This window comes from Xiphophorus maculatus, chromosome 6 (assembly GCF_002775205.1).
Source record: "Xiphophorus maculatus strain JP 163 A chromosome 6, X_maculatus-5.0-male, whole genome shotgun sequence".
Taxonomy (NCBI): domain Eukaryota; kingdom Metazoa; phylum Chordata; class Actinopteri; order Cyprinodontiformes; family Poeciliidae; genus Xiphophorus; species Xiphophorus maculatus.
Window position 1 is genome coordinate 29234100 of NC_036448.1, and position 14500 is coordinate 29248599.

Below are 14500 nucleotides of genomic sequence, written 5' to 3' on the forward strand. Positions count from 1 at the left end.
AGTACAGGAATAAGTTTGTTTGCGTGACGCCATCCTCCTCCTCTGACTTCCTGTCATCTTCTTCCTTTTTTCTGCCTGTAGAAACATCCGGTTATTGATCCTGTGATGTGAAGGAACTGTTTCCATTGCAATTTAGCTAAATACACAAATTTTCTTTACAGCTGAAAACCCATCTCACCTTAGTGCTAAAATTTAGCAACAAACATGTTTTTTTTTTTACCTGTAATTGGCATATTTCCATAAAGGGAATTTATTTTTTTTATTTCCAATTTGCTTAATTGTTTGGTCAATGGAAACAAAGCAAGAGGCTCAAGTTCATGGAAAATACAACACAAGGTGAGAAATCCAGCAAGTAAATGCAAATTGCAAAGTTGTTAAGGATTTTCTATAATAAATGAAGTGTACTAATCTGGCAGCCTGCGTGGACCAGCACCAGTGCAACGAGAAGGCCTTAAACTCAGTGGGGAAAGCAGAAATCTGTCTGCGTGAGAACTTGCAGAACCGATTCAAGGACATGAACTCCACTGTTCTTCATGCAACCAAACTGGAGGATCTGAAGTCTATGGTAAAACATTGTGAAGGTAAATACTTTGTCATAATATCTTTCAACATTAAGATCATTTTCACATTTGGATATTTATGTAGTATAACTACATATTTGTAAGGAAAATACTTTTTGAATGTTGGGGTTGTGTAGACTGTTAAAGTTTGAAGTTAATAGTTAGTTAAAATAACTTATTGCACCACACATCTGTTAAGGTGTCCATGCTGTTATGTTAAATTGGTTTGTGTACGTACATATTTATGGTAAACTTATTTATAAGGGAGCATGATAATTATCAAGAAATTATGACGTTATTCTTATCGTTCGGCTGTCAATACGAATAGCACTGATAACATATTCAGTGTTGTGGTTCTTTTAATCAAGCGGTCTCACCTGCACAAAGTTGAAGTGGTATTTTCATAATGGGAGAAAACAACTTTCTGACTGGAAATAAATCATTTCAAAATCTCCTCACACCAGAAAACAGCTCTGATCATTTTAATGTAGTTCCAAAATGACATAAATTATTCAAACAACAGAAAGGTAAACGTGAGGTCAGAACGACTCCCACTCTGAAAACTTCCAACACCTTGTGAATGCAGCCCAGCTTGTCAGGAAATAGAGAACATGGAGGCTGAAGTTTGAACATTTTTTAAGGTTTCAAAGGAAGACAATCTGCTGGCTTTGAGTAACAAATGTTGAAAAAATCTTTTGGTATGAGAAAACCAGCACAATCTTTAGCATGTTCAATTTGATCAGCCACCTTAAACACAGCTATTGTTTTGACGGAGCGTTCAAAGCATTTTAGGACGCCTCGATGCTAAAGACAATAGCAACAAGCCTCCAAGAAACCGTCGGGACTCCATCCGCTTTTGACGAGAATTTGCCCTTGAAGAAACAAGAGATGAAGTGATGAAAGATCTCACGATGGGAATGACGGCGACTGATGTTCTTCTACTAGATAAGTATGATTTGACTTAAAAGCTTTGATTGACAGCAATATTAATAATATAAGCTTCTTCTTCTGCTAATAATGGCTTAGTGTAATTGTGCCTTCACTGGTCTTTGCTTCAAGGATATAAGTGTTATAAATATCTATAATTATACATTAGCAACATAAATGTGTCTTCTTTAAATCTAACTCGTCTCAGCATTTTCTAACTTGTGGGATGCATTTTTTTTTTTTCAATCATAGTTATTTTAAATCCCTGATTAATTCAAGAAACCTTGTTTTTTTTTACATCAGTAATCAATGAACCACATTCAAATATATGTGAATTTGAGACTTTCTGTTCAGTTCTGTCAACTGTTTTTGGTCTTTAGATTATTGATGTTACAGCCTTACAGTTTTGTTCACCAATCTGTCATTTCCAGGTATGCTATCGGCTATTGGTGTTATCTGTTATCAGTGCTTGGAATGAGAAAACTATTGATTACCAACATCGGTTTAAAAAAAAGTTATTGTGCTCCCCACAATAGCAGATGCTTTATCTGACAGACATTTGAATAAATCATACGATTTCTATAATTTGATTGCGGGTAGAGTTTGTAGCCAAGGGAAGAATTGCACTCAAAATAGCAAATTGTGTCTGGTGAAATGTTTTTATTTGCTCCCCTGCCTGGGAGAACTTTACACAGGTCTTATGATTAGTGCAGAGTTCTGTGATGACCTCAGGTCTGGCTCTGGTTCTGATTCCAAAGAGAATCTCAACAGCCAACAGAATGGGTCAGGAAGAACAACAGCAGAACTTCCTCTAAGCAGAACCAGTGCGTTTTTTGGTTGGTTCTGTTGCATGTTGTGAAAGTCCAAAGCCCCCCTTAACGCTCCATCTACCTTCATCACAAAGTTAAAGCTGGGAGGAGCTGCTTCAGGTAACAGTGCTGCTTTGTTTTCTTTAAATGAGGATGAAAGTCCCACCTGAGTAGGTAACTGAGGAAACGCTGCCACACCTGGGGCCTTCAGGTAAGTCCTGCTGGTGTACCAAACCTTCTCAGTCTCCAGTGATTCAGGGTGAGATATTAATATTCGCAACACGTATGTGTTAAATCTTCCACTGTGAAGTGCAAACTGTATGCGTTTGTGTGCTGAGGGTAGGTCTGCGTACTGTGGCCCATTTTCTTAATAGATTCAGTTCAGTTTGCTCTTAAAGAATGAAAATTACTGAACTGTTGCAAAATACCTTTTCATGTGGTTTCTACAATAACTGACCTCTGCTTGGTAAATCTTTCAGTTCACTTTGGATTTTCCAGCTGTTTGTCATTTCTTGTTTTAAATCCAAAATGGTTGCTGATGTCAGATCTTCGTTGGGGTGACTTGCTCAGCGCAGCGTTCTGCACAAGCGGCTGCTCTGTCCTTCAGCTTTAACCTGATGTCACACATTACTGTTGAACAGTCTCATGTCCTACAAATCAATATTGCTAAATTTAAACGTGATCAATCCAAAATGATGTAATTTTATGCCATATGATTAAAGCATGTTGCACAAATAAACACATTTTCATAGGAGTAATAAGAACGTTGCTGATAGTAATTTTTTTTCTAGCTTTGACAGAAAAACAGGATCCATGACGATAATAAAAACAAATTTTTGTTTTCACTGTTTGTAACAAATTTTCTATATGCTTTTTAAAAGAAATCTCTTTATCTAAAATAAAACCAAGATATTTATAATTACTGACAAACTCAATTTGTGTACTGTTGAGGAAGAATAATTTATAAATTAACTTTGGAAAAAAAAGTTTGGCTCTGTCTTCCTCTGGATCCCAGGTCCTCTCAGCGGGCGACGTGCGGCCACAAGGAAAACAACAATGCATGTTGACGTCACAGAATTACAGAGTTTAATCCCGACAAAGCAACGTATGAATTAACAACAAAACCGCAGAGGAACAGAGATATACATTCATTACCTGAGACAGGAAAAAAATACAGAAAGAAAAGACAAAGACGCGTCTTTGGAGAGAGCTGATGCAAAAAAGCAAAATAGTGGCAGCTATCTGAATTATTACTCCTGTGCACGAACTCTTATACTGAAGGTGTGTCTTTCCTTTTTAATATATTCAATTAAGGCGTACCTCTGGTTGACCAACTGGAAGCTACCTTGGACACTCAGAGAAACTTAGAAACTCCCCCTAATTTACGCCAAAGATCAAAGGCCATTTGCTCTCTGGTTCAACAAAAGAGCCAACAGCTGCGTCCTGGCCTTCTGGGTTCTACGGTCATTTGGGTAAAGAAAAACATAAGATAAGATTTCACAGATACCTGTGGAATCCGGAGTCTCTCCCGTTATCTCTCCTTACATAAATTCTCAGGACAAACATAAATCCAGTAATTTGGTTCAAGGAAAAGTTATCTTCACAAAACCCAGTTTTGCTCCTCTGCACCCAGCACCTCAAAAGATTGAGTCTTGCCAAAAATAACACATAAAATCAACAGAACAAAATGAGGTATAATTTCTTTTCTAACCTATGAAACATAATATTCAATCCTAAGTATACAGGTTAACACAATCATTTTCCAAAACCCCATTTAGCATAAATCCTGAGCAATTTTCTAATACTAAACAAAACATTTTCATTCAAACAATTTCCATTTGATTCTGATATAGTCACAGATAGTACAATTTTCAAATACATTCATCATTTACTAGATTAGTAGTTCTAAAATTAGATAATACAATCTTCGTTAAAAACATGCTATTAGTACTTAGAAAAATGTCTTAGAAATTAAATGTTAGTGGTTTCAACATTCTATGTTGTATTCAGTTTTACACCATCCCAGATGTTGGTTCTGGAAGACTTTTGATCTTCTGTGAACCAAACAGGCTTCTCTCCTCCAGGCTCAAGTGATTCTGCCCTGCAGGAGATGCTAATTTTATGGCCTCCTGTCCTCTGACAACACAGCAGGAGGCCCATTGAGAGATCCTTTTGATCTGCATTTGGTTCCTGTACTTTGAATACTTACCCATCAATAGTTTAGTTTTAAATCCTTAACACAAACCTGTTCAAAATTAAGAAATTTGTTCAAAATAAGAATGTTCAATATACCTTTTACACATGCCGTAAGATTAACTGTATTAAGCACTAAAAATAATCATTTTTCCTCAACAGCACCTAGAGCTGTAGTAATAGAGGGATCTCTGAAAGTTTTCAAGAGTGCAAGAAAACCTCGGCTTTCGTCTTATGCGCATGCAAAACCAGCTTCAGAGAATGTAAATGAGTTTGAACTACATAGATCTTAATTTGGCCCAAAACAAAAACGAGTTTGACTGTAGATTCAGTGATCTGGACATTGTTATCTTGAGACTTATGTGTGAAGGAAGTTGAACTTGTCTTGTTATTTTGGAGACATTTCCCCTCTCATTGAAAGGCTTCTTCAGTTATGAAATTTAGACTGAGATGTAATAAGGAATGATCTCACTGATAGGGCAGTAAATGACACTAGCACCTTTATTTTCAGATCAGGAAACAAAATCTTAAAGTGAATCTGATTCAGCCAAAGTGCACGTTGGCTTGATGCCTGAATTACTGATGTTTCATTTTATGACTGTGCTTATAAATAAACATGAGGGAGGAAACAAATCTAGAAAAATACTGGAAGTTAGAGGTGTGGCAACACCAGGGGAAGAGGATTGAATTGACTCACCAAAGTGAAGCCTTCTCACAGCATCAGCAGAGTTGCAGACCAGACAAACTGTTTCAGCAACTGAATCAAATAGTGGTGAGTACGAATCCCGATATTTACAGAGTTTCAGCAAGCTATACTAGCGCAACATTCAACAGCAAGTTTCATAAAGTTCTTATTAGATTATCTTTGTAGAAAGACTAGTTTTTTACCAAACAATAGTGACTGAAATCCATAGTAACTTTTGAATATTTTTTCTGGTTTTTATGTTTGTGACATATAGATAATAAATGATCCATTCTCTATAATGGGCCTTTGGTGCGGCTTCTTATTATGGCAGAAAGCCTACATAGAGTAGCATGGGGCTATCTCCAATGTTCAACGGACAAAGGGCGTGGCTGGACAGCATGAAGGGAATGCTGTCCAGCCACGCCCACAAAATGACACTTTCAAGTTTTGAGACTTTGCCGTGCAGGATTCACAAATGAAATGATGCATTCAGGGCTGGTGAGAAGTTCTGATGTCTAAGAATTGTCATTGAAATGTTGCATTCAAGGCGTTTTAAAATGACAGAGACATAATTTTAAAATGAAATGGCACTATGTTCCTGGAAAAATACATGATACCATCCCTTTAAGATCACATTTCAGAAGATGGTTTGCATTGTGTTCATCATGTGAACTCGATGAATTCTAAACCGCTCCCACAAAATGGCACTGCTGCTTTTGTTAGTTTCCAGGGAATTTTTATTTTTCCTGGAAAAGAAGAACCTTCCTTTTAAATTAGAATATTTCAGTAGTGCAGCTTATTAAGTTAATATTTCTAGAGTCCAGTAACTTTAATATAAATGCATGTCTTTAGCATAGTGTTCTTTGGTTTCTTGGCCAAGTCAGAAGTATGATATTTCCAGTAAATCTGGTAATGCTCAGATATCTGACCTTTTGTTCTTACAATTCTAATTCTTAGATATCCCAGCTTTTCACCAGCCTTGAACACATCGTCTGATTTATGAATCCCAGGCAGTAAGAAAGTCTTAAAAGTCAAAAGCACAGGCAAGTTTATCTGTGCAGTTTTGTTGACTGATCCATGGCAATTAGTGCCCATGCATTGGCCCAATTATATGGATACTGTATTGGTACCTGTGCAGTTTGAAACGTGTACATTTGAGAGACTTTACACATTTGTGAATGTTGAGATACACCTTTATGCATTGTACACATTTGTGAATTATGTTGTAAACTTACAAATCTTATTGTGATCTTTGTGAATGTTTTTGAGATATATTTAGTTTCATAGGAGACCCATTCAACTCTGTTCACATACTAATGAAACACTGACTTTATTAGGAGCTGCGATGAAGAAAGAAGACATCTTGAACACTTTGAAAGAATTAGGTCAGAAAGAGTTTGATGAATTCAAGTGGTTCCTGGAGCAACCTGAGACTCTTCCTGAACTCCCAGCAATCAGTAAACAAGACCTGGAAGGAGCAAATATTCTCAGGGTTGTGGACTTGATTGTGCAGACTTACACACTTGATCGATGCAGGGAGGTGGTCTGCATGCTTTTAGAGAAAATTAAAAAAAATGACCTGCGGAACAGATTGTTAAAAGATTGGATGGGGGAGACGGAGGCTGAAGTTCAGGAGATGATCCAGGAGAGACGACTGAAGATCCAGGAGATCAGAGAGTCGGTGAAGATCAGTAAAGATGCTGCAGACAGAGAGAAAGCAGAAGGTGTTCAGGTCTTCACGGCTCTGATAGAGTCTGCTGAGAGAGGCCTGAAGGAGCTCCTCAAGGAGATCCAAGACAAACAGGAAACTACAGAGAAACAGGCTGAAGACTTCATCAGAGATCTGGAACAGGAGATCTCTGAGCTGAAGAAGAGGAGCTCTGAGGTCAAGCAGCTCTTACAGGATGAAGATCACCTCCACCTCCTCCAAAGCTTCTCCTCCCTGAAAGATGCTCCACCCACCAAGACCTGGACAGAGGTCAGAGTTCATCCACCATCATATGAGGAGACTGTGGTGAGAGCTGTGGCTCTGGTTGAGCAGAATAAGGAGAAGATATTGGAGATGAAGAGGGTCCAGCAGTTTGCAGTGGATGTGACTCTGGATCCTGATACGGCTCATCCTAACCTCATCCTGTCTGATGATGGAAAACAAGTGAAACATGGAGATGTGAAGAAGAAACTTCCAGACAATCCAGAGAGATTTTCTAAGTGTGTTAATGTTTTAGGACAGCAGAGTTTCTCTTCAGGCAGATTTTACTTTGAGGTTCAAGTTAAAGGAAAAACTAAATGGGATTTAGGAGTGGCCAGAGAATCCATCAAGAGGAAAGAATTTAAACCACTGAGTCCTCAGAAAGGTTACTGGACTGTTATATTGAGAAATGGAAACGAGTATTCAGCTGTTGTTGGATCTCTAATCCGTCTCCATCTCCATCCTGGTCCTCAGAAGGTGGGGGTGTTTGTGGATTATGAGGAGGGTCTGGTCTCCTTTTATGATGTAGATGCTGCAGCTCTGATCTACTCCTTTACTGGCTGCTGCTTCAAGGAGAAACTCTACCCATACTTTGGTCCTGGCCTTAATGATGGAGGTAAAAACTCTGCTCCTCTGATCATCTGTCCTGTTAACCAGGCTGGTTGTTGATCTGATGAATGTCCATAATTGGTGGACCTGTGTGACTGTAGGTGAAGTCCTAGTGGTGGGGAGGTGAGCTGGGAAACAGTCTTAGCTCACCTGAGAGCATCATTAGTCCTCAGGTGGAAGTCAGTTATTCAGTTCACATCTGGATTATTTACTGCAACTCCTCCTCTGTTTCTGCACATATTGAGCTTAATCTGAGTTATTATAAAGTTTAAAATACTGTAATTTATAAATCACTGAACGGCTTAGCACCACAATACATTAAAGATCTGCTGTTGTATAAACCTTCCAGACCTCTCAGGTCTTCTGGTTCTGCTCTGCATCCCCAAAACCAGAACCAAGCTTTCAGCTTCTATGCATCACAAATCTGGAACAAACTTCCAGAAAATTGCAAGACAGCCGAAACACTGATTTCCTTTAAATATAGACTGAAAACCCACCAGTTTAGAATTGCTTTTGAAACATTATAAATTATACATTAATCATCATTCTGATTTGTAACGATAACACTTGACAAAATGTAATGCTTCAATTAAATTTGTATTTTTGTGTTTTTATGATGTAAAGCACCTAAAACTGCTTTGCTGATGAAATGGGCTACACAAATACGCTTGACCTTGAACCACTAAAATTTGACGCTACACTGTTTTTGTTTACATTTTTGAAGAAGGAATTTGCACTTGTTTTCTTCTGAGGTTTTCATGTTGTTTCCCTCAGTAGTTCTTGGTGCAGGTTTTTCATATACGGTGAACCCTCGCTATATCGCAGTTCACCTTTCGCGGTCTCGCGGATTTGCATTGTGTTCTGCATTCTGATTGGCTAAACAGTCTCTCTGCTTCTCTACCTGTGTGTCAACAACGTTGCGGTTTAATATGTACACGTATGTAAAACAGCTTGCCAAATTTAACTTAATCGATGGTGGCATGTCGGTTTATAAGAATCTTTTTGCCCAGAAGAAAAAAGTGTGACAGCAGCTACCGATAACTATGTTCTTCTGTCGAAAAAACACACCTGCACCGCAGGCTTTAGAAGAAAAAAAAACACTACAAAGCGGAGTCAGGCTGCAGCGGCTCAGTCAGAAGAGCAGTGAAATACACGTGAGTCACTATTTGTGCTACTGTACTTTGTTTTTTTCATAATCATTTTTTATTTTCTTCCGTTCTAATCCAATAACTCAGGTCGCGGTGGGGCGGCGCTGATCTTTGCAATTCGGGCAGGGAATCCGCTTTCAGTTTGTATTGGTGATTAAAATTATTATTTTACAGTACAGTAGTTATTTGTAAAAAAATAAATAAATGTTTATACAGTACTTTTTATTTGTTAAACAAATGTGTGGGCCTGTAAAAAGGTTTTGTTCTTTGGTTTCAATGTATTATGGAGTATTTCATTGTATAATAATTGTAAAAAAATAAAGGTTCCTACTTTGCGGATTTCACCTATCGCGGTTCTTTTTGGAACGTAACCCCCACGAAAAACGAGGGTTCACTGTAGTTTGGATCATTTACAGTGCAGTTTGAAAGTGAATCACACCTGCTGAAAATGTAGCAAATAGGGGCGTGGCAATCAATCAAATCAGTCAAAAAGTGTATGATTGGTGATCGCCGATCATTGTCTCTTGTTCCCATCACAAAAACCGATCACCTGTATCTCACTTCGCAGTCTGCATGTGCAACTGATCTCCTCTGTCCTTCACACTGAGGAAGCGCGCGGCGATAAATCCTAAGCAATGCGGTGAGGAACTTTAACGCTCTGAGAGTGAATGCATTTGACTTTGAATGAATGTTTCCTTTTTTACTTGACATTTTTTGATATAGGCAGGGTTGTGAGATTATTTGACTCTTGTATAATTTAGGGTACTGAGAACCTGACAAATATTATTTTCCTGGTTGCAGGTTTTTCAGTTGCCCTTTTGACGGAGTAGCTGCTGTAAAGTAACTGCAAGTATTTTGCATGTTTATGTCTAAATCGGGTGAATTTATTGCCAGATAATGTTTTAATTTCGCCAGACAACATAGTAGCGTTTATACCTAAAGTGAGAATTTAACAGCCAATTCAGGTAATCGGCAGTGATTGGCCATCATGGGTGATCAGTATCGGAATCAGCAATAAAAAACCTGAATCCATAGCATCCATTGTAGCAAATGTTGCAATTTTGGTCCTCAAACAAACCGAGTCTACCAGACTATCAGGTGTGAAAACACTCCCATTCTTGTGCAGTAGTTAATATATTAAATATCTTTTGTTCAGTGTTCTCAGAACATTGAGATGTGCTGTACAACCAGTATGACAGGATGAATGTTTTTGTCTTTAGCAACAGTTAATGCCCAAGGCTTGAGCTTGCATTGCAGCTGTGCTAAGTTCAGTTTACTCAATGACACTAACAAGTTCATTTTGGGATTGTGAAACAAAATCTTAAAGTTAACTTGATACAGCCAAACTGCACATTGGTTTGATGCCTGAAATACTGAAGTTTTAGTTTATGACTGCTTAAAATGAACATGAAGGAGAAAACAAATCTAGAGAAATACTGGAAGTTGGAGGTGGGGCAACACCAGGGAGGAGGTTGAAATAGACTCACTAAAGTGAAACCGTGTCAGCAAAGCCGCAGACCAGACAACCCGTCTCAGCAACTGAATCATACAGTGGTGAGTACAACCCCTGATAGTTACTGAATTTCAACAAGTTGTGCTAGCACAGCATTCAACAGCAAGTTTCATGAAGCTCTGATGAAGCTATTTCCAGTGTTAAATAGGAAAAGAGTGTGACTGGACAGGTCTCTAGTCCATCACCAGACAACAGAGATGCAGGACAGACAACCATGTACGCACCAATACCTGAGGACAGTTTAGGGAGACCAGTTAAACCAGTCACGTTTTAGACCTGTGAGAGAAAGCTGGAGTACCCAGAGGAACTCGGACATGGAGGGAGAACATGGAAACTCCAGGTGGAAAGGTTGGAATTTGAACCCACAACCTTCTTGTTGCCAGACAACAACAGTGGTACTACTGAAAAATAATAATTCAGATTGAATTTTTAATAATTTTTATGCATGTGCTATATATAAATGTATGAATATTTATTATATATGCAGCTGTAGGTCTACAGCTGTACTGCTTAAAGTTGGAAATTTGATTTTGTTGGCGAGGAATCGTGTCTGAAATGTGTATTCAATACATATACATTCAACTTTTTGAGTTTTACATCATGTTATAATGTTATTCCCTCATCAAAAACATACTTGGAGTGTTGTCTTGATCCATTCATTCATGTTTGAGAAATCCGTTAATCATTATGATTAAAGGATTTGGTTGCCATACCACATCTGTATGGTATAGCAACCATACAGATGTGCAAGACGCCTGGGTGGACCTAGCACCACCTTTGTGGCGCAGCTCCTCTTCTGATTGTAGTGTCCAGGCTTTGGTACAGTATTTTGTATTCCAGCGAATGCAGCATTTCCCAGGAATAATCTGACTGGATCTTAAAGACATCTGTGTTTGGCTGGTGGTTTGATTCATTCGCAACTAGAGAGGAGAGAACAGAGACTTAGTTGTGTGGAAGCACGAATAAGTCTATTCTTCAAACCTTCCACACCTTCAGCATATTTCAATTATATTATCTCTGACTGTAAGTAAAGCTCTGAAAATTTTTAATTAAAATGAAAATACAGAGCTAATTTCATTCAACAGTAAAAAGTTGTTTACTGTAAAAACGGTTAGCCAGATTATGTCTCACTTTGTTTTCTGACTTTATCAGGAGCTGCTATGGCGAAAGAAGACATCTTGAACACTTTGGAAGAATTAGGTCAGGAAGAGTTTGAGAAATTCAAGTGGTTCCTGCAGCAACCTGAGACTCTTCCTGAACTCCCAGCAATCAAGAAAAAACACCTGGAAGGAGCAAAAACCCTCGACATTGTGGACTTGATGATGCAGATATACACACTTGATCGATGCAGGGAGATGATCTGCAAGATTTTGGAAAAAATAAACAGGAATGACCTACGGACAAGATTGCCTTGCTATAAGAATTCAGAAAACAGGATGTGTCTGCAGCACGATAAACCTCTGGAGCTGTTCTGTAGGACCGACCAGACATGCGTCTGCTTGGTCTGTCCTGTTTTAGACCACAAGAACCACGAGCTGGTTCCTCTGAGAGAAGAATCTGAAGGAAAGAAGGCAGAGCTGAGGAAGACGGAGGCTGAAGTTCAGGAGATGATCCAGGAGAGACGACTGAAGATCCAGGAGATCAGAGAGTCGGTGAAGATCAGTAAAGATGCTGCAGACAGAGAGAAAGCAGAAGGTGTTCAGGTCTTCACGGCTCTGATAGAGTCTGCTGAGAGAGGCCTGAAGGAGCTCCTCAAGGAGATCCAAGACAAACAGGAAACTACAGAGAAACAGGCTGAAGACTTCATCAGAGATCTGGAACAGGAGATCTCTGAGCTGAAGAAGAGGAGCTCTGAGGTCAAGCAGCTGTCACAGGATGAAGATCACCTCCACCTCCTCCAAAGCTTCTCCCCACTGAAAGATGCTCCACCCACCAAGACCTGGACAGAGGTCAGAGTTCATCCACCATCACATGAGGGGACTGTGGTGAGAGCTGTGGCTCTGGTTGAGGAGAAAATCAGGGAGAAGATGAAAATGAAGATGGAGGTTGAGATGAAGTTTGTCCAGCAGTTTGCAGTGGATGTGACTCTGGATCCTGATACGGCTCACCACAACCTCATCCTGTCTGATGATGGAAAACAGGTGAAACATGGAGATGTAAGGAAGAAACTTCCAGACAATCCAGAGAGATTTTCTACGTACGTGAATGTTTTAGGACAGCAGAGTTTCTCTTCAGGAAGATTTTACTTTGAGGTTCAAGTTAAAGGAAAAACAAAATGGACTTTAGGAGTGGCCAGAGAATCCATCAACAGGAAGGGAATAATCAACCTGAATCCTCAGAACGGTTTCTGGACTGTTGGGTTGAGAAATGTAAATGAGTATGAAGTTTGTGCTGACTCGCCAGTCCGTCTCCATCTCCATCCTGGTCCTCAGAAGGTGGGGGTGTTTGTGGATTATGAGGAAGGTCTGGTCTCCTTCTATGATGTAGATGCTGCAGCTCTGATCTACTCCTTTACTGGCTGCTGCTTCAAGGAGAAACTCTACCCATACTTTAGTCCCAGCCTTAGTGATGGAGGTAAAAACTCTGCTCCTCTGATCATCTGTCCTGTTGATCAGTCTGATCGTTGATCTGATGAAATGATGAAGAATCATGTGGTTGAAGTCCTGCTGGTGGAGAAATGAGCTTGGAAACGTCTCAGCAGGAAGTCAACAGTTCAGTTCACAGCTGGATTATTTGCTGCAGCTACTTCTTCTTCTGTGTTCTGCACGTTTTCATCTTTTGATCACATAGATAGAGCACAGCCCACATAAGGAGGCCTTAGTCCTCAATGTGGCCGTCACATGGTCGAGTCCCAACCTGATGACCTTTTGCCGCATGTGTTCCTGTTTTTCATTATCCTCTTTCCTGTGTGGTCAGACTCTGGAGCCAACAAAAAACCTTAAAACCTTCTTTTTGCATTTACAGAAATAAAAATGTAAAACTGTAATTGACTGTGTTGCCTTTATTTGAGATTATCTAAATTGTTTTATTGAGGAGAAAAGTAGGATGGGAATCAGAACCGGTTCGCCGTAGTTCAATGACATGTGATCGTTAAGCTGGTTGCTTATGGGTTCCAGTAACGTGTGGCGTATTTGCGTGATGACGTTTTGTACACACATGCCTCCAACCACACAGCATGCAACCGATTTGTACGAATGTAGTGTTTGATAACGTTGCTTAGCAATAGTGTCTCTCAGGGGCAGAAAGCTTTGAGCGCACCGTCTCCTGTTTTGAATGTCCTAGGTACCGTTACACTCCTCTGCATCCTGGTTACACATCAGAATAGGTCCTCAGTAGGTAATATAAATCCAACACAAACACGTCATGAAATGTTCCTGGTTCTTGAGGGAAGTAAAAATGGATCCTCCTCCTCTTCATCTCTTCAGTTTCCAAATCACAGAAGTGACTTAAATTACAGACTATTGTCTAATCTTCCTTCGGATGTGAAACACTTGGAAAATAGTTTCTAATTAAGTGTGTGAGCATCTAAACAGTAGTGTGTTTGGAGAGTTTCAGTCCTGTCGAAAGTTACTAATGATACTAAAGTCAGGATTGACCTTCTGACACCTTTTAAAACGCCAAATATTTTTCCACTATTAAAAACAGTTTTGATCTTTCCAGGCTCTTTATGTTTATAGTATCTGCATCAGGGGTGCACAGATTTTCCGGTGCCAATTTTCTTTAATTTTGGGAGATCGCTGATCGGCCGACTTTTACATATGAAACTTATCTTATCCATCGATCTTCTCTCGCTTGGCAAATGTGCAAGAATCAACCACTGTCCTGTTTTGCTGTCCCGTGAAAATGGTTTCACTGCCAGACCGGCACACCAAGTTATGTCTGCACTTTTACAATTAACAGAAGTTAATAGTAAATTAACTATTGCCAACTCAACAACTTTCTTGTTATATTGAGCAACATTTCATGCAAAAAAAACAAATGGTATCTGCCAAAATTGGAATCGGCAGGTTAAGCTTTTTAAAAGATTGGTAATCGCCGATCGGCCAGAAAACTGCAGTCGGTGGATCCCTAATCTGCATCAAAAGTC

At 39.3% G+C, this 14500-nt stretch overlaps 2 protein-coding genes across 4 annotated transcripts; both read left to right on the forward strand.

The window, feature by feature from the left end:
• Window positions 1-4768: 4768 nt before the first annotated feature.
• On the forward strand, window positions 4769-8081 carry LOC102220902 (E3 ubiquitin-protein ligase TRIM21-like). Its single transcript, XM_023335358.1, has 2 exons — window positions 4769-5261; window positions 6512-8081. Exon 2 carries the CDS (start codon window positions 6520-6522, stop codon window positions 7810-7812), a length of 1293 nt encoding a protein of 430 aa, XP_023191126.1. The 5' UTR covers window positions 4769-5261; window positions 6512-6519; the 3' UTR covers window positions 7813-8081.
• A 1078-nt stretch (window positions 8082-9159) lies between these two features.
• On the forward strand, window positions 9160-13413 carry LOC106700124 (E3 ubiquitin-protein ligase TRIM21-like). 3 transcript variants are annotated; one of them, XM_023335345.1, is made up of 2 exons: window positions 9160-11436; window positions 11566-13413. In XM_023335345.1, exon 2 carries the CDS (start codon window positions 11574-11576, stop codon window positions 13038-13040), a length of 1467 nt encoding a protein of 488 aa, XP_023191113.1. In that variant the 5' UTR covers window positions 9160-11436; window positions 11566-11573; the 3' UTR covers window positions 13041-13413. The 3 variants fall into 3 exon arrangements, with proteins under 3 accessions (XP_023191113.1, XP_023191111.1, XP_023191112.1); XM_023335343.1 differs by having other exon boundaries at window positions 9160-9540; window positions 9702-13413; XM_023335344.1 differs by having other exon boundaries at window positions 9160-10454; window positions 11566-13412.
• The last annotated feature ends 1087 nt before the right edge of the window (window positions 13414-14500 follow it).

What these genes read in the sequence shown, in the direction of transcription:
- LOC102220902 (XM_023335358.1), top strand. Translation starts at nt 6,520, where the DNA reads ATGAAGAAAGAAGACATCTTGAACACTTTGAAAGAATTAGGTCAGAAA.
- LOC106700124 (XM_023335345.1), top strand. Translation starts at nt 11,574, where the DNA reads ATGGCGAAAGAAGACATCTTGAACACTTTGGAAGAATTAGGTCAGGAA.